Here is a 20,813-nt window from a genome sequence, read left to right on the forward strand (position 1 = left end):
AAATTATTTAAGCTGAAATGCAAGGTACCTATCGTTTTGAAATTGATTGGTAGGTAGGTTACCTGGCATACACGAAAATCAATCGTGTTTTAGAAAATTATTAGCGAGGTCAGTCAAATAGGTACGTAGCTACCCCAGGCATACCAAAAAGTATACAGTTACATTTGTATACATAATAATAGGTACCTAAGTATAACTATTTAATATCTATATTTGTAGTTTCTAATTGTATCATTTTCTTTATGTACATATCTACCTCCCTATGTACCTACATGGATAAATCTAATTGATTAAATTCCTACATAAAATATTATTGCATTATTTGTGTGGAGTAACAGGCATCCGATCTCGAGTATGGAAGAATATGGGATAAACTTAAATACGTGTCAAGAATTCATCATTCTTTTCTTGTCTTAACTTTCCATTCGTTTTGCTTCAAACTGCTCTCGGTTTATGCACTGACGCTCATTCAATATTGGTGTATTTGAAGGTTGCAACACACACTATTGCACGTCTATAATGTGTGGCTCATTTTTGTAGGACACTCACACATTCAAAACAAAATCCTGCTTCAAAATGTAGTGTATTGGGGTATAGCCTATCTGAATTTTATTTATTAATCTGTTTCTTATTTCAGTGGTGCCAGCTAACATTCTCTAGTATCCAGGTTTGTAGATACTACTATAGTAGTTAAGGGTAGTGGTACAACAGCCGCAAATAGCGGTTGTGATATTTTGGTAGGGATCGACTGCTTTATATCGCATCTAAAAGCTTTTTCCTAACAGTAGTACGCATTAAGATTCAATATATTGAGATACATAAATGCATCGCTATGGGAAACATTTCTTGGCAGAAGTGGGGTGCCACAGAGTATGGTCCAAATCAAGATCGAGAGAAATCACTACATTTAAAAATTTACATTGTATAATAAATCGTTTTTATGACAATGCCTTGAGAATTATTGAGAATGTTTAATTTTAATAACAAAATAAAGTACCTAGGTATAGTTAATGGTTCATGGTTGTGTTAAATTGAAAATTGTAGCTACGTACTTAGGTTGAACCTACATAGTAACTACCTACTTACTTAATTTTGGTTTCTATGATGCCAGTATGAAGAGTGGTTAAACAAGAACAAGACGTTAAGAAATTTCGGCAATCATAAATTATTTCCGATTAATTCGGAACACGACTTTTTGTTTTATAGAGTCGTCAACCTTAATCACTTTTATATTATAGAAACCACCAAGGGGTGATCGATGGTTGTATGTATGTGAATTGGGTTATATTAATTCTGTAGTACGATGGCAAAACATGATATGTACGTTTTTTTGGCAAATTGAGTTATGTATCAAATATCAAAATATGGTATTTCTAGGACTTAGGTCTTATAGGTTGGGAGAAATAAACAGTGTCAATATGTGATAGTTTAAAATTGTTCTCCTGAACAATTAAGAAAAAGGCCACACCGTGTTTTGATATCTTAGCACATATATAGATATATTATCATGAACATACCCACATGTACCAAATTAATGTTTGACATAATTAAGTAGGTACCCACAAAAATACCTTGTATTTTCTGGCAAACTTCTTCATAGTGTTTCTGTCACTTCTATGGAGAAACATTATAGGTATCAGTTTAAATCTTAAATGTGAGATTTCTAAAGAATCAGATGGGAACCGAATTGATGGTTTCGAGATGTGGTGCCAGCGGAAGATGTCCCACATTCCATGGACAGCCATGTCCACAAATGTATAGTCAGTACAGGAAGATATTGCCACCAAAAAACGTCCCCAGTCTACCAACAAGAGATAAATCTGAAATTATCTTGAAAGCAAGGATATTATGTGCTTTTAAGATGGAGCGTCGGAGCGATATGATCAAAAAAAACAGAAGAAGAAATAGGATTAGTGTAGTGTACCTACACTGTACAATGACTGTGATATTTGTAATTATTAACATCCTCTGTCATAATGCAAAATATTTCCGTAAAGGGAGTCTAAACCTTTCAGCGTCAAGGGCCTCCGCATACCCAAAACCGCTGCTAGATTTGTGAAAGATTGTCAGCCATGCCTACGTATTATGTATCTATTCACTGATGAAACATGAAGCGCTCACCTTGCGTCAATTGTAATCACTCTTTAATAACATTATTCCGATAATTTCTCAAGGCGCCTCATTCGTAACGGTTAGCCTCAAGGAGGTAACTACCTCTGTAAGTAGGTACTTAGCTGTATACATACATCTTATGTACCTACCTAAATACTTTATTATATTACTTATAACATAATATCTACTTGGTACATATGTACATATCTAGATAAATTATATTAGTAAGCACATAATCAGAGATGGGTCTCCATGATGCGTATAAAGCGGTTGCTTTGCTAGAAAGTACCCATCAACATCTTAACAAAACACATTTTTGTCGCAATATGTATGAGTGTTAAAATTAATAAAAGGATAAAAAAAACCCTACAAATAGCTATTGCCATATCGATTGAAATCTGGAGTGTGGAAAAATATGGGATAAACAAATCGGTACTTAAACAAGTGTCAAACCAATGACATTAATATGGACTGTAGTATATCAATGGGACGAAGCATCTGGAAAAAAATGACACCCACTTTCTTGTCGGGTCTGCCGAATGGCATAATTCATATTTTAATACCAATGTCGCTCGCTCAAATAAACATTGAAACTAGAAACACTGTTCTAACGCCATTACAATACAGGTGATATTGCTATAAATTCCGGATCCGTGATATAGCATAATATAAATTGCGAAATTTTGTCACGTGACGTCTACCTATACATGTGCGAATGTCGCTATGCGAATTTACTTGCTAGCTACTGTACTGAGTGCGTTGTCCATTAATAATGTCATTGTGTCAAAGCATATGATATTTTTTATTTCTGAGTTCCCTGGATATTTTCGTTAGTTACTTATGTATCAAAATATGCATTAAACGCGCATTCAATATAAGTAATATTAGAGGACACTTGTGTTTCTTGCGTTTTATGGTTTGGTCGTCATAAAGTAAAAAAGCGTATTCGATTTCTGTTAAATGGCGATTGGCTTTCATATGTATATTTTATTAATTAATCTGTGCTATGTTCACATTGTATACATGTCACATGAGTAGGTATCTACGTAGGTACGACATAAAACCAGTTTTTTTTTCAAAGATACAATATTGAATGAAACTGCCAAGTGGTCTACGTCTAGATACATACCTAATTAATTACTGTCTAAAAAGAGAGACAAATAAGATGTTATATTTTCATTACTCAGTTCTGAAATATAACACCATTGTTCGAGCTAACCGGAAAACTCTTCTTTTACACAACGCGTGTGCTACGGCGTTACAGCGAGGCTACGCCGCGTAGCATTCTAAACGATGTCACGCAAGCTTTATCGGGGAGTAATTATGTTCGTATCGCAATTTTATAATATGGCTCAAAGTAACTGATAAGTTAAAGATCATGCAGCAGGTAAATAACCTCATTTTACACTGTGTTATGACCAAAGAAATAGTTATCTAATTAAATATTGTCGTTTTATCATTTAAAAGCATTGGAAATCATTATTAGAGTGACGTCCCGTAGGGATAGACAGGTCATACGTTCGTTAGGGGCGGCAATTAAAAGAACGAATAAGATCGTTACAACTTTTAAATCAGTGACGGCGCTCCATATAACGGACACTTCGTTGAAAAGTATCAATATCTTTTTTTAATATGAAGGGTGCCTTCAAATTGTTCAGCGCTTGACACTTCTACGTCGGTTTCATGGTATGTTTCGTATAAATGCTTTAATTCTTTTGATTTTATTTAATATTTTTTTTAGTCTGCTCGTCGGGAATCCACGTTACTACTTGCGACAGTGTTATTATCATTTTACAACGTTTTTCTTATGTCGTATTCTTATCTGTCTGGTTGTTTGTCCGGTACAAATCTTGCAATCGATTTTTAACTAACTTCCCGACTAGCTAGACAATTGAAACTTTTAGAATATATCAGACCACGATGCCAATGAATTTTTTAAATACTTTTAGCCATCTTTAAGTAGAATTAAATTCGTTTTTAGTTAATTCTGTTTTGTATGGAAAGTTATTTCGATACCATTATTTGTTGCTAGGGGGTCCTAGGAACTAAATTATTAAATAATATTATATACGTGCGTTACTATGGAAATCAATATGAAATGACATTTCATTATTCAGTATTTCTATCAAGTACAATTTTTTTTGATCGTTTAAGCTAGTCAAGTCAAGTTTATATAATTCAACAGGAAAACGTTGTATATAAAAAGTTCTTTTTATCTTGTAATTATTATAAAGTAAAATTCTATAAAGAAAATGTGTAATAAATTAATTGCTATTTGATTTATAAATTTTTAGGTCAGCTCAATTTTAGTTGTGTAATTCTTTAAAATATAGTTACTTCCTTTTTCAATAGGATTGCACTGAATTCAATATTATAGGACGGCAAGAGTACCCATTTTACAGCTACGTGAGTTATGTTAGCAGTTGCACTTTTGTATGACACGGTCATTCAATTGAAAATTGCTAATTCTTATTAAACATGATGAACAAGTTCTCTGATGGATTCCACAAACCGCCGCCAGTGCCAATTTAATAAAAACTTGTTTCAAGACTTCGTGCCACAGTAGGTACGTACCTACATATCTTTAGAGAATATACGTATCTCTAAGTACATTACTTACTAGCCTTTAACTGCCTGCTATTAATAGCCAGCAACATCCACAGGTAAATACTAAAAATAACTTGATATGTTTAATTGCAAATAATATTGTTGCCTTCTTCCTCTTTCATCGACGTTTCGGGCATGTTACAAAAACCATCCTCAATAGATAATGTATTGAAGTAACCAGGCCCCAGGAACTTATTACTTACAACAATAATTGTAGTTTATTTAATGAAATATAGCTTTTATTAAATTAAATCAATAATACAATACAGTTCATCCACTGCACATGGATGTACCGTAATATGACTATATTCTAAAACATTAGAGCGAGAGGTTTAAAAGAATACTATTTTATGTAATAAAAATACTTTATGCAGTCATCAAATTTTTAAAATAAATATATAGGATAATAAGGCTTCAACATTATATAGATAGATTATCTACAACGTTTAAGGTATGTCCAGGATCATGCTTTGAAAATACAATAAAAGCTCTATTTTGACCTACGCTGAGCATGTGGGCCGTTAAGGCTTGGATAAAAATGTTCATGTCAATTCAAGAAAGCTCAAAGGCATAATATGGAGTATTCCCATATTGTATAGGTTAGAGCGCAATAGACTACTACCAATGCCGCTACGGTAGATTTGATTATAAATGAGATTTTCTTCTTGTAGGGGTAATAACAATCAAAAAGATCCCACACTGACACCTCTTTAGGTAACCTCTAATCCACACTTTTATAAATAATAAAAAAATGTAATAGGTATTCGTAATAATGGCGGGCTAGCGGTGATTCTTTGAAGGTGCGACTACAAAAAAGCATACCGCGTCTCAATTAGCGCTACGTATGACGTCTACTGACAGAGGTAATAAATAAACTTCACTAGTGGTTCACTATTAGTCTATTTATTTTGTATCTTAACATTCTCAAATGAAGAAATTGGACTGTTTTGTTCTCTTGCCTCTGTAGAAAAAAAAGTTACTATACCTCAGAGTAATCATATAAAGGGAGCGACTATTGTTCGGCAAAATGAAGCCGTGTTTCTCGCGTATAACGCAAGTAGAACCTTAATTTTATTATTATTAACTTAACTATGAAACGTTATACCATCATGTTGCTTCTCAGTACACTACGGCTACCAAATTTAAACATAACATAGTATTTTCTACTAAATTAACTTAAAATAATTACTACTGACTTTATATTTAACACAAAAACGTGCATGCAATTTTTAAATGAATGTTATCATTCAAATCAATATTTATCGGCGACATTTCCAAAAAATATTTAATTCAGCCGTATAAATTCTATCTTACTCTAACGCATATTGCGGAGATAGAAGTGTGCCGAGTGCTTTCTCATTCGCACTTATGGTTCGTTTTTGTTAAGGTTTTGAGACTGTACTTATAAACGGAATTCTTTTTATATTTTGTCGCGTACCGAGATGATTTGTAAGCTAAGTTGTGATTGGTTAATATTATGAATTGAGCGTATCAATTTTTGAATAATGTTGGCAGTGGGATAACGCGGTATCAGGGGAAAGTTGTCCATATTTATGACCTTACTCCATCTGTGTTATGTTTAATCTATACTTAGGTACAGGTATAAGTATAATCGCTACAAATAGTGGAATATAAATTAATAGTTAATTTGTAGGTTTACTGAAATATTTAGATACCTACATAAGCAACTATTTGAAACCAAGCAGGTCAATAAATAGAGTCGGTGCATATCTATAGCAATGGTAGCTATTGTCGAACAAGAACTTCTTGTCTACGTGTTAAAACTGTGAATTAACAAGCCCCTCCTGTTTTTAACCGCACTTCGACTACATCGACTTCCGGTTATCGACGTGTTGTCCACGTGTTAAAACTGTGAACTAACAAGCCCCTCCTATTTAGTTAATCGCACTTCGACTACAGCGACTTACGGTTATCGCCTAGATCTTCTTGTCGGACAGTAGATAGTGGTATGACATTATTTTATCTGATAATATTAATTAAAAAGTATATAATTGGGAATATGAAAACAACAGCACCACGCTGCATAAACATAAAAAAACCATATTTGTACAAAAAATATCCTTATCTCATGACCATTTAGTAGAGATTAGTTTAGTTTTTTTTATTGCTACATAATTAAGTGAATACGTGTATTAATTAAGGCTCTAAGTACCAAAAAGTAGTATTGCCTGTAGATACAAAATACCGAGTCATTGCAGTAAAATTTCATGAAGCAGACCTTTCGAAAAATGTGGTTTTACAGTGTGAAGCAATCACGGCAGCTTCTATAATTTTAAATATTAGGAAGTCGCAAGTGTCAACACATCATCGTCAGCCATTTTATATTGAATGAAGTTGACCACTGTAGTGCTATTTACACCATTATAAATAAAACAGGCCAACGGACTTACAACGTCGACAGGTTTAAATATTTTGCTGTATTTTTTTGACTTGCTTGAGGCACTTAGACCATAGCTGAAGTTATTGGCGTTAGTATGTAGAACACTTTTCTATAAAAATGTCAGTTTTTTTGTTTTTGGTACTTAGAGCCTTAATTAATACACGTATTCAAGTATCTTAATAATATTGAATATTGATAGGAAAAATAATTTATTAAAATATATTTCTATGTATAAGTATATATTATTTTCATGTTAGGACCCCTTTATCTTTACAAGTAGGCTAATTCAAAATCATTGTTATACCTACTCAATACCAATATGAATATATTATTATGGCGACAAGTAAGTACCTATACTTGTATAGTATTTGTTTTAATAGTTAGATATTTTTATACAATAATAATTATTCCTAATAGCCAATGGACTGACCTGACAAACACCTGACAAAATAGGTTGTTAGGTAGATACCTACTTGATATTACTTAGTTGATACCTGCATGGTTACGAGAGCCAGCTAACTGGGCCGAGTCCGAAACCAGCAATCATATCGCGGGTGGCCCGACCAGGTCTCGAACCAGTGTTTAACTTGCTCGAGAAGATGCAGGTAGGTATTTAACATCTCTTCTCACACGCTATGTGACGAACATCACTGTGAGTACGTGAGCATGCGAAGCGCATTATCAATGAATTAACCATGAATGGCGATAGAAATGAAATCTATCGACACTTGGGTGTCAGTGGCGGGTTTAGAGAGTACAAAGCTCTAAGTATTGACTGATTTTGCGGCCATCTACGATAAACAATAAAAAGAATGTTAAATTCCAACTATCAATGTATCTAGGAGAATTAGGAATGTAGGTATCTCTTCCCTATTCAATTATTATCTACTGAAGATTTAAAGATGATAGGTACTAGTGATATTAAATAAACTGTAGGTACAAGTAGGTATGTATCTTTTTGAATGGTTATGTTATAATAATGTAGTCCCTTTTGATGTGAGTTGCAGGGATTTTGTTATGCTTCCGGTAAAAGGTAAAATGTTATACTCAATTTGTGATAAATACGCATTCTTTAAAATTATGGTAAGTAGATACTTATAGGTACCTACTTTATTAATTGTATGACTGATTTGAAGGATTTTGAGGCTCCATTTAAAATCTTCTGCGTTTGCGTCAAAGAAAATCGCCGCTGTGGATAACTTAACCAGGCTATATAATAATAATACTTACTGTACGACAACATCTTCTTGGCTACGTGAAGGAAGGCGCTGTTGTCGACTAAATGGGAGGAGCTTGTTAATTTATAATGGAAGTGCGGTTAAAAATGGGAGGAGTATGTTAGTTCACAGTTTTACCGCGTAACCAAGAAGATGTTGTCATAGAGTACCTAATATCTTAATTTTTGCTTAATTCATTTTATTTTAATGAAAATAGACCCATAGAAGTTAATTTGAAAAATACACATGCCTAGGTAGGTACCCTTTTTTGCAGTTTGTAAAATAATAATTGTTTCTTACTAATTAATTATTCTATTACAATATTATTCAAAACGTAGGTAGTGGTGTTGATTGCTAGCATTGTAGGAAACAATGCCAATACAAATACACGGTGCCACGGTAGAATAATATGTACCTATATCGCTATATCTATTTCCATAATATAAATAAGTCATCGCTCACCCTTAACGAGAAAATAATCCAAATAGCTCACCTTGGTCAGTATCCTTCTCCTAATGACACACCGGTAGTATTTTGAGGTGTTACCTTTTTTAATTTTCTTCTAGTCCTTTTTAACACTCGCGGTTGTAAAAACGAAATCCCCAGGCGCTCGCGCACGGTGCGGTCGATTTTTTTTCGGTCATATTTCAGCCCTTTATTATTTTATTTATTTCAATTTTGATTGCAATCATTCACTCAGTGCTTCAAGGGAAACGGCATGTTCTATAGAGTAGGTAAGGTAGATAATTATTATCTTTTTAAAATTTAATAAAAAAAATATGAAATTTTATCCATAAGATTATACGAAATAAAATTTGTATCTGACTTCATATTATGGAATTATAGATAATATCCGCGTATTTTTTTTTAGATTGAAGTTTTATTATTAAGGCAGGTAAGGTAGGTATATTTATTTATTTATATTGAGTAGAGCTTCGGTATCGCCACACTACCTTATCAGTAAATCATATTAAATTAAATATCACGCATCTTATTCTGTATTATTCTGCCATCGCACTGAATTCCGAATTACGATGGTATATAGTGCTATTTATTCGTTCGAATGCAATGCGGTAACCTTTTCGCGATAAATGAATATTTTTGATTGCATAATACGTTCAAATTAAAACCATGTATTTAAATATCCAACAATCATCAGTTCGATTCGAGGGGCGGCTCTTGTGGTGAAGTGCGTAAGGCGCTTGCCTTCCACCCGAAAGTTTTGGGTTCGATTCCCGGTGAGGACACAACATTTATGTGTTTTTCTCAAAGCCTGGGTGTTTGCGATTGTTGAAAATTACTAACAACCACCTTGTACGAAAAAGCATGGACATGGTTATTAATAATTCAAAAAAAAAAAACAATCATCAGTTTCTACAAACAATTTATAATATTGCATTCGAAATATGAGCAATAATTTTATTAGCATTACCATCGAAGCTTACAATTTCGTATCACGCCCTGACTATAGTGAGCCTTGACTTTACATTAAAATGTATTGTTATTACATAGGAATACCTTGCCAATACTGAACACATAAATCTAGTAATTCTAGTAACATTAATTTAATTAAAAACATAAATTAACATTTTTATGTTGATACTGAGATGATATTGTTTGATTTAGATATGATGAAAAGAATTAAATATAAAATAAATCATTTGCAGCACTGCATTCACCTGTTCACCGCTACCTATGCCTACCTAGTCCTAGATAGACAGCAAAGCCAGTAGATTACTCTGTAATAGCCCAATTTTTTAATAATATCACTTCAGGGTGGCTTATATCTCAATTAGGAATTATTACTGTCGACCAAATGTCGATGTGTTTTTTTAATAAAAAGGTCACACATTTTTTAAAAGAAAATGTTACCTGTCTACCATACCCAGTACCTACCTACGTAAGTATGTGTGTTTCTAATAATTATGTGAGCATTATTATAAGCATTAAGCAATGACATGAGTAAACACATTTTTAAGTATAAACATGAAGATAATGCTTTTTTTTTATCTATTAGGTATCTGTAGAATTCAATAATAATAATTGTATGTAGATGCAATACAAAGACTAATTTTACTTTAAAGTATTGTGTATTTTATGCCACTATATTGAATAATCACTGCGTAACGTGAAGTCTCTACTGGCAGGTTACGATTAAGCCTAATTTTTTACACCCTGAAAACAATCTGGCCACGCAAACGATTATGACGTATTATTTAAGTAACCTTAGATTATTATTTAAGCACAAAAAAAACTTGGAAAATCAAGGTACCTACTTAAGGTAATAAAGAAAAAATCCGTAAAAAGTAATAACACAATCTATTCGTAAGGTATACCTACCCACATTAGGTAGGTATATTATACTTATTAAATGAAATCCGTTATAATAAAAAATAAGTTACAGATAAAAAATAGGACAAACGAATGTGAAAATCCCATAAGTTGGACTTGTTATCGTAGAGATCGAATTGAAGCATTTTGTTCTCTTGCCTCTTTTGGATGATAGTTTTTCTAGGTGTTACCTTTACCTACCTTGTACCTAGATACTAGATATTATTATACTAGTAAATATTTTTACCATATCTGTTCTTTATCCACAACCATTGAATTATTTTTATTCGCAATTTGATATTATTTCTCTAATATTTGGCTATTTGAATATTTTCATTCAATCCATTGAGTAGGTATCTACTTATTAGACTATAACATAGCAGTTACCTACGACTGAATATTAGACTAGTACCTATATAATATATATCTACTATTTAGGTAGGTATCTACTTTAACTATAACAATTTATAATGTATACATAGACATAGGTACTGTTTAATAATTAATTAACTTACCTATTTAAAAAAAAATCGCCCTCATTCCACAATAAACCGCGCAGGTACGTAATATCATAAAGCCGACCAAATATTTAAAATAACTCCTCCGAAATAATAGGATCGGCGCCCTATATCAATTTTCTCCGAGCCCTGTGTTCAAATCCACCGGCCCATCATTATATCTAATCATTATTCTTCCTCTGTTTCAATTTAGTGGATATGCCCTTAGATAGTTAGGTGCTTACATGATGACTTTTTGCTAATATTACACCGGTTTTTATAACTTAGTTTGCCAATAGGTAAGTATCTACATAATAAAAACAGTAGGTAGGTAGGTGTAATTTTTCATTGTAATTAAAATCAAGTAATTTTGATAGACGCAATATAAAAATGCATTTAGTCCAACAATTTTATTACTTTTAAATTTGATTCAAATCAAAACGGGTGAGAAATAATAACGCGATTAAAATCTCCATATAGCTCAACTAAAATATAATTCATACGATAATGATATACAAATTAATAGTCCTCATTATAAAAAAATAGCTAGCATTTGATACGTAGCACTTAATTAAAATAATTATTATCAAGCGATAAGAAATACATGAAAACTTAATTTAAATTCGTGTAAATTTTCTACTAAGTTTAGTGTGGCCTTAAAGATAGCGAGGCAGTTAAATAATAAAATTTATTGAATACAGTGTGGTTACAAAAACACCATTTTATAGTAGAAAAAAATCTTCAGCCACTGTATGTAGGTATACCCACACATAATATAGTGTTAACGAAAAAATATTTTTAAATAACTAATGACTAGGGTATACCTACGAACGATAGAGCCATTCTGATAATCCTAACTCAGTTTTTAATGTGCTATTCAAAACAAAGCATCTACTAATTATTATAAACAGTAAGACGTTGAATCAATTCCAACCGAAAGTTGTAATAAGTAGGTAAAATGTTTTAAAACTAAAACTTGGCAAGATGTCCAAACATTATGGTATTTAATAAATATTTATATTTGGAAGGATGGGGGAACATCAAGAAGCAACAACAACAAGATTAATATTCTTTCAGATATAGTCTTCTGTCTTCTTATCTATAAAATTTGCTGAATGCATCTTCAGTTTGACGTAAGTGCTACATTTGTAAAAAAAAATAACAAAATTAACCGTCAAACCGATTTCGTATTTTACTTAAAATTTATCCTTTTTAAACCTTTTGCGCTCTGGTCATTTTTTTATCAAAAGGTATTAGCACTTTTCTGATCAAAATTCCTGAATTTCTTGCAGAAATTTAAAGTAGAAAACTTGCGATGTGTAAGTATAATATATTAAATATATAATAATTAAATACTGTTCCAGCGAGTGAATTAATATGTCAATAAAATTGGATGCAGTAACTACCAAAGTAGGTACTTGAATATACAAAAAAAAATCTTATTTTCCAAAATACTGTATTTTCATACGTTTCGGTTCTATCTCAATACAAATAAATACATATGTATGTAGGTAGGTATATATCTCAGTGACTTTAATAGGTTTTTTCACATTCCTATCCATATTTTTGATGATCTTAAAAAATGTTTATTTTTTCATTTAAATCGTGTAATTAGGTCAGTGTTGCCATCTTTTTCTATGCTGATTATAGTACAAAGGCGTAAAAATTATAATATTTCTGATAAAAATATAGTACAGGAACATTTTTCGTCTTGAATCCCTTAAAATTAGAGTATTTTGGCATATTTGGCGTAAAAATATAGTATTTTACATTCTTCGCCGTCGCCGAATCAAAATTATAGTATTGTACTATAATTATAGTACGGTTGGCAACACTGAATTAGGTACTCATGTAAAGAAGTGTCTACCTATTCCTTAAATAAAGATTACAAAAATAGTTACCTACTTCTCTTTACGCTGATCTGGGTAGCCTTACTCTACGTCGGGTAGAAAACTGATAATAATTTACCTCCAACAAAATTATACAAATAAGTACCTACCTACATACCAATAAGACAAAATTCGTAGGTAAAATAGTGAATCAGGATTTAGCCTATGGGCTTAACCTATAATGTTACACTTAAATGAAACAGTGATACAGGAAAACTCAATCTAAGAAAACAGGGCAGACAATTTACCAGATTATTGCAAAGTATTTTATGCTTTCAATTAATTTTTAAACAATGTAATTATTTTAGTTTTGATTTAATGAAAGTAGGTATTTTAAAGAAAAAGTGCTAGATATGTAAGCAGGTATGAACATACTATGGACGTACCTATTCTCTTACAGTGTGTAGGTATACGTATTATCATATAAAGAAAATGAATGCTTTAGATTTATATAATATCTATACTGAGCATTCCTATTTATGTGTTTACAGAAGATATCTGTTTTATAATACCGATAGATTTGAAGTGATTCTGTATTCGTGTAGCTGTAGCACGTCAGTGATTCTTTTATGTTTCTCTCAACTAAACACAACACCTTTTTCTCCCAATCACTGATAACATCTTATTTGTGAGGATTCTCCATTTATTAGATTACAGAAACATTTTTTCAAATTAAATTCACATCCATACCATACCATTCACATAGATATATATTTTTTATTTAATATTATTGTATTGTAGATATTATATACGTAGGTAGGTACCTGATATGATAGGTAGATCTACTTATAGACAAGGTGCATACTCAATAAGTCTGAAATCGGAAAACTATTAACGAGATTTCATATGGAATAAGTAACTAATAATTGTTAGGTAATCACTATTTATCAATAAAATTTTGAATTAGTATCTAATAGCAATCCAATCAACGTACATTAGTGGATGGTAAATTTCTAACTGGCAACGTTGAAACTAGTGGACATTTAAGTTAATAAGAAACAGTTGGTGTGACTGCTCCCAAGACCAATAGAAGAAATAGAAAAAACCCAAAGAATTAAGTTTATATTATAAATAAAATTCAATAGCATTTCATGATATTGAACCTAATTTATTTCTCAAATAATTTCACAGTGGGGAAATATTATTCTGAGTTTCCTGGGGGAAATAGTGAAATGCAATAAAATATTGTAAACCAAAACTAGAATTTTCTTCTTCATGGGGTTCAAAAATAATAGCTGTTGCCCCATGCGGCATGCCTCACGTTTTCTCTTAAAGCCCTACATATACGTAGGTATTAGGCATCTGGTAAGTAGTAAGTATAGGTAACTACTTCATATACCTATAGGTATTTGTAATTTTCGAGGATAAAATTTATCTATAAATTGAATATTCATAGATATTACAGAGCCAACGAAAATACTTAAATGTAATTTGGCAATACCTAGATACAGTGACGTCCCGTGGGGGTAGGCAGATTGATCGTCGCTTGGGGGCGGCAGTTACTCGAAGGGCGGCAAATCAAGAAGAATCATTTGGAATATTTAGAAATAGCTACCTTAACTCATTTAGTGCTGACAACGCGACTGGCGCGTTTGCATTAGTTGGCCATTAGTCAGCAGTAAATGTGTTAACTTAGTAATAACGAAAATATCTTTGCATTAACAAATTCAGCTCACTGGTTTTTTCGGGTTCGCAAAATCTAGTTTACTGCCGTTGCCCTTCGACGTCCTTGATGACCAGAAACGACACGGGCAGATTTGCGAATAATTAGTCTGATATTTTGTTAGTAATCGATCCATACAGAACATTTCTTAGATACTGCAGTCATGAAAGGATGATAAAAATACTGTATAAAAATGGGGCGGCATTTTGGCGCTGCCTAGGGGTGGCATTTTATCTAGAGACGTCACTGCCTAGATACTTCTCTAGGGCCAAGGCTTTTATTATTGTTACCTACTTGGAATTATGTAGGTAAGCTTTATAATCTTTTTATTTGAAATTCTTTGTAGAATATGAATTACTTGCGGAATGGCTGTTTTTTCTAGGGCTAGTCTAGGTAGGTAGGTACCTACGTGAATACATGAAATTTTAGTTATCATTTTTTTAAATTAGTATTTACAATTATCTAGCTAGACAAACACAAACGTTTTAAACATTATTAATTTATTATATTAGGTACCTACCTACATCACAATATTTCGTATCTATCTAGGCATGTTTTTCATACTTTTAAAACAAAAAAAATGTAATAAAGGAGATTGATTTTGTTTTAAAAATTACATCCGCAGAAATTTAATGTACCTATGTACTTATCTACATACGAATCCATGCACAAATGTTACTAAACAAGTATTTTATAGATAGGTACCTACATACCTACCTATAAATATAACCATAAGTAGGTATATAGATAGGTAGGTACCCCAAAATAACAGATTCAATTGAAATAATACCAAGGTACCTACATAATAGGTCAAATACCTACCCTAAGTATTTTTTTTAAATTTATTTGCAACATTTATCAATGATTTGCTATAACATGATTTTAATTTAATATTAAAGATTTTGGTCAACTTTGTCTATTTTAGTTTCAAGATTACTAAAATATTATGCACGCCAATGCCAACAGCACTGCAAGTTAATATCCGGCCAATTTTGTACAGGAAATCTATATCTACCTACTTATCCACACCTAGGTATTGAATATTTTAATAATAATTAGGTAAGTATAGTAGGGAATTCTCTATTTTCAATTTGATACATTTAATTGGTGTATTAATTAATCGGAAATACTTACTTAATTGCTGCAATCGACAACAGGTAGGTATCTGGAGAAATCTAGAATATAATTCATTGATAAGGACTAAGTACCTACCTACCAAGATATACGTAGTTAGGTATGTTGTTTTTTTAAATAAGATTGATTAATATGTCATATATTAGGTTAATTAGGTATGTAGGTAAATACTAAGTAGGTGGGTGCCCGAATAATTTTATTTTATAAATAATTTTTACTTTACTTCTACTGCTGACCAAAATCAAAAAATACCTATTGTAAAAATTCGTACTTACCTAAGAACTATTAGGTACATATCTAGGTACCAAAATATTCGGAATACGATTGATGGATCTTAAAATTTTATCTCTAATTATACTCCAACCTAGATATCTTATTATAACGAAATAAATTTAATGGACAGGTAGATAGATACCTAGGCATATAAGTTACTAATTATATAAGTAGATATCTATTTATTTTTTATTTTTCTCAAAACATGTGATGAATCTGGATAAGGAAGAATTATTTTTACTTCTTGGAATACCTGTAGTCACTAAGGAAAAAATATTTAGGTACCTAATTATTATGACTGATTAGTTCAATCTAACTGAATTTTAGATTTAGATGAACATCTATTGGTTAAACGTATCATTTATAAAATAAATGACTAACCTGCTGATGCTTCACTGCTGTTTGCTTCGAAGGTCTTGCTGGTCATTTGAAATAGTGCATCTAAAGGTGTTCCCAAGGGTGGCGCTCGGGGTCTCTGAGGGGTCCTCACGCCGCCAGGTGAGCAGCACTCCGATCCGGAACTGGATCGCGAACTGCCCGTTTCACTGTCTGCAGACCTGCTCAACAACCTCTGGGCCCTCAATTGCTGTAACTCCAGCTGTAATTCAGCTCTCGCTCTCCAAGGTTCACCCAACTCTAATTGTAATTCAGCTCTACTTCTCCACGATTCACCGAGTTCCATATGCTGCTGAATTTGGAGCTGCTGTTCTAATCTTAATTGATGCTGTAGCCTTTGCAACGCGTGCGCTGATTCTCTAGCGTGTAAATCCCAAGGTCTCACTATTTTTTGTGCTTCTCTTGCAGGTCTATGAGATAATATGTCTAGTATTGAAAACGATTTTACACCATCGAAATGTCTATGTGCGGTCGGTGGTTGTAGTCTAGGTTCGGGTGAGGCCGTCCTTCTTGACTCTTCCCTTTCCGGTGGCGCCATTTTGAGTTTTTTCAACGGTCTAAAGTAGTCGTCGGCGTGCTGGGAGTGAGGGCTCGAAGCTGGCGGACTCGGGCATCCGACGCTGATCTCGTCTTCCGTGGAACATCGACTGTCTTCCATGTCATCGTGCATCGTGGCTGATGGGTCCAGTCGCCACCACATAGGAATGGTCCTGAGTGACAGGTTAGAGTCAAGCAAGGAACATCAACTCAAAACGATTCCAGCAGAAGATCACTGTCACACGAGGCAGGATTCAGACTCGTGTTAGACTTTAAAATTAAATGTTACAACACACTTTTAACTGAAAATCATTGTTAATCATTTCTTCAGAGTTTTTTTTCTGTTTATCAAAATGTCATTATTATACCTAATTAATTAAAATATAAAAGTATTCCAAATTAGAAATATTTGTTTAATACCTAGCTTGGATACGGTAGATGTGCACCTAGGTGTAGGAAAATATTATGAGATGAAAACTTTCACAAAAAATGTTTAAAATGCCTAGTAGGTATTATTTAGCTACCTACTTTAAATAGAGGGTGTAATTTAAAACAAACTATAGATATTACTAAATTTGAAATCCAAATACCTATTTGTTATTCGCAAGTATCCATCAATGGGCAGATTTATTTTAATGTAGGTATGTATGATATACCTAAGTAGGTACCTACCTACCTGTCTAAGTCTTTTAAATTCCATATGCCTTAGGTAGATTTAATTGGGTGTTTGACACGTCGAAGCTATAGGTACCTACCTATATCATTTTAATAAGAATCATATTATTATAAACTACCTTTTTAATTTAGTGGTAGGGATGGCTAATGATTAGTAAATAGATAGATACCTATCTACCTAAGAATAAATAGGATTGCTGTTATTTTTAAAGATTTTAGGTAGTAATTATTAACTTTCAATGTACCTAATACTTATGAGTAAGGAAAGTACCTACCTATCTACCAAATTAACTTAGGATTTCAATATCTACTAGGAATACTTATCGTAAAACCTTAATATAGGTACTTACTAATGGGTATAATACTTACTACCTATCATATAAGCATCTAAAAATGTACCTATATGAAATAGGTACCTATGTAGGTTAGATATATTTGAAGTAGGTAGGTACCTACTTAAATATATTTTTATCTGTCTACCAGCTACCTCTACCACAATAAAATATCCTTCAAGAAATTGAAGAAAAACTCACAGTAAACTTTGTAAGGATTTAAGTCTATGAATAGGTGTTTATTTTTGTAGATTTCTGAGATGGTACCATTGTTAGTTATTTGAATTAATTTATTCTTGAAAAAATTCAAACGTCAAAATATCACAAAACACTGTGTTAAATCCGTCTAAAAGTCACAAAACACCGCTTTTCTCAAATGTTATCGGCTGTCGAAAAACTAAAAAACACTACCGGGAACGAAACACATACACATCGAGTTAATTAAAACGTCACTGAGGCTGATTAAACCCGTTTATTTCACTAAAACCCGTTCAAAATGACATAATTGCATCGCGGGCAAGCGGCAAACGCGTGTTCCTAGCGTATAGCGTATTCTCAATCTGCTGGTCGGAGCCTATCAAAGCAGACGTCTGCCAATAGAGTGACGGCTAAATTACTTGGATGGCACCTTCAAACAGGCGGAGCTTAAAGTTGCTTCAACCAATGGCGGGGAATCGGAAGAGATGAAAGGCTTTTGATGAATGTCGTGATTGGTGGAATTGTTCAGAGTAGGAGTGACTTGAAGCCAACCAATCGGAACGGGAAGATAATAAGTGTTTTTAGGTAGGCTTGTTAAGCGGCATCCTTTGAAAGTTTAAGTGGGGCTTTTTAGTGTGTGTGATAAGAGGTTGAGAGCTTTCGCGAGCTTTTTTGTTTTCTGTTTGCTTTATGGAAGATACAATATATGGCTTCGTTTTGCCTTTATTGTTAACATACCTAAGTAAATATTAATAAAGCATACCTATTTGATAATTATGGAGGTGTGTATAGCTAGACTGAAACGTAGCTACATTTATGTTTATTGTACTATTTGTTTATTCACATCTTATATAAGTAAGACAAAATGCCTACCCATACCATGCTACGATCAATAAAATATTAAAACTTTTAATTTAACAGGGATTATCAACAATATGTTTACATACGGATGTTATGTTTAACTTTGTTAGGAACTTATTTGGCTACCTACAGTCTAGACCAGTGGTTCTCATGTGCAGTCACCAGAGGATTTTGTTACACGCTTTGCCACAAGCGCTTTACAGAATAATATTTTATAAATTTATTTTTATGAAATTGTTTAAATGAATAGGTAGGTACACATGACTTGTGACATTGACTTTCTTTCTGCCCTCAAATGATCCATAATGAAATAAATTGGAACAAAATTCATTCATAACCAAAGTTTGCGAGAATCTAGATAAATCAATAAACCAATCCGGAATTATCCAGAGTTGTGAAAACAAATTCCACTTTTTTTATTTTCAAAATTTATCATGAAACCATTAGGTACCTATGTCATAAAAAGTGACAGAAATTTAAATTTGAATTAATTGATAGCGAAACCTTTTCACACAAATCTAACCTACGATAAATATTTACTTTTTACAGGAAGTTGCAACTATTTATCATTTGAATATTATGAAAAATCTATTTGGAACAGTCTATCGGCTATAATTTGACACATTCAGCATCAAAATATGTTGTCTAAAATCCTATGTAATCACATTACTAAGTAGATAGTACACCATGGCTTCCACAAAGGGGGGGCTGATAGGGCTCTAGCCTATGGGCCCGGGCTCAGGAAGGGCCCGGCATGGCGAGTCGACCAGATAAGTGATATAAGCACACATCACAAATTCTCTCGAATAGTAATTTTTTTTTATTTATAGTACCTAATTTATATTAAAAATATCTATCTTCAATAATGTTTTTAGTTTTTTTTAAGTTTTAAAATTTTTAAGTTTTTTTAAATTATGTGGTTGTACGATACAATTTTTAATTGTGTATCGATACTCGACAACTCCATAATTCAAATAGATAAATTAAAATACCTATACAAAGAAACACTAAATACCCATACACATTACTAATTTTACCGCGTACACCATTTGGAAAACGCTACTGTAGAGCGTCACACTGTTTAGCGATAGGTAGGGGGGCCGTCAAAGATCCTAGCCTAGGGGCCCGCTTCAGGATTTGGGGGCCATGTAGTACACTGTACACAGGACTTTAAGAGAATAGGAATCATTTGATATTAGTTTGTTAGCTATTATTCAAACTGATTTTTCTCTATAGCTATTCTCGGTACCTATACCTACGACACATTTCAATTTCTAGGCGAAGTGTAGTGAATCATTTTAAGGACGAAGTACAAAAGATGCAGATTGACGCATCTGTCTGATAATTTATGTTTGTACCCATTAGCGGCTTTAAGCCTGAAAACGGAGTAGGTCAATTTTGAATATATTATTTTAATTTGCCTTTTCGTTGTATACTTAAAAGATGTATTGCAAATTAGCTTTTTATACATTATAGAAGAAGTGCTAGAAATTGTTATAGGTAGGTTACTTACCCTTAAAAAAGTTTCCATTTTTCACGTTGTCAACTCATCGTTAACCGAAATTGCACCCAACACGTTATATTTTTTTGTAAATTAGGTCAAAAACCAAACGTTGTGTGTACATTTATACACCTAATAACTGTTGTACTTAATACTATTTAAGTACATACGATTAAAACAATCAAACAT

The 20,813-nt window shown here is 32.6% G+C and overlaps 1 protein-coding gene across 3 annotated transcripts in view; it reads right to left on the reverse strand.

Annotated features, from left to right (window-relative positions):
- The window catches only part of LOC147067077 (uncharacterized), a 152,959-nt gene extending 134,333 nt beyond the window's left edge, over window positions 1-18,626 (reverse strand). The window contains exons 1-2 of one of the 3 annotated variants that reach the window (XM_085953676.1): window positions 18,332-18,626; window positions 16,506-17,425 (exon numbers count right to left, since the gene is read on the reverse strand). In XM_085953676.1, coding sequence (XP_085809802.1) covers window positions 16,506-17,220 — 715 coding nt within the window. In that variant the 5' untranslated portion in view covers window positions 17,221-17,425; window positions 18,332-18,626. Of the gene's footprint in view, window positions 1-16,505; window positions 17,426-18,265 lie in introns of all 3 variants that reach the window. The other 2 variants (XM_085953675.1, XM_085953677.1) reach the window with 2 other exon arrangements.
- Between the last annotated feature and the right edge of the window lie 2,187 nt (window positions 18,627-20,813).

This window comes from Rhyacophila brunnea, unplaced genomic scaffold (assembly GCF_057557595.1).
Source record: "Rhyacophila brunnea isolate RB1 unplaced genomic scaffold, BYU_Rbru_1.0 scaffold_4, whole genome shotgun sequence".
Lineage (NCBI taxonomy): Eukaryota > Metazoa > Arthropoda > Insecta > Trichoptera > Rhyacophilidae > Rhyacophila > Rhyacophila brunnea.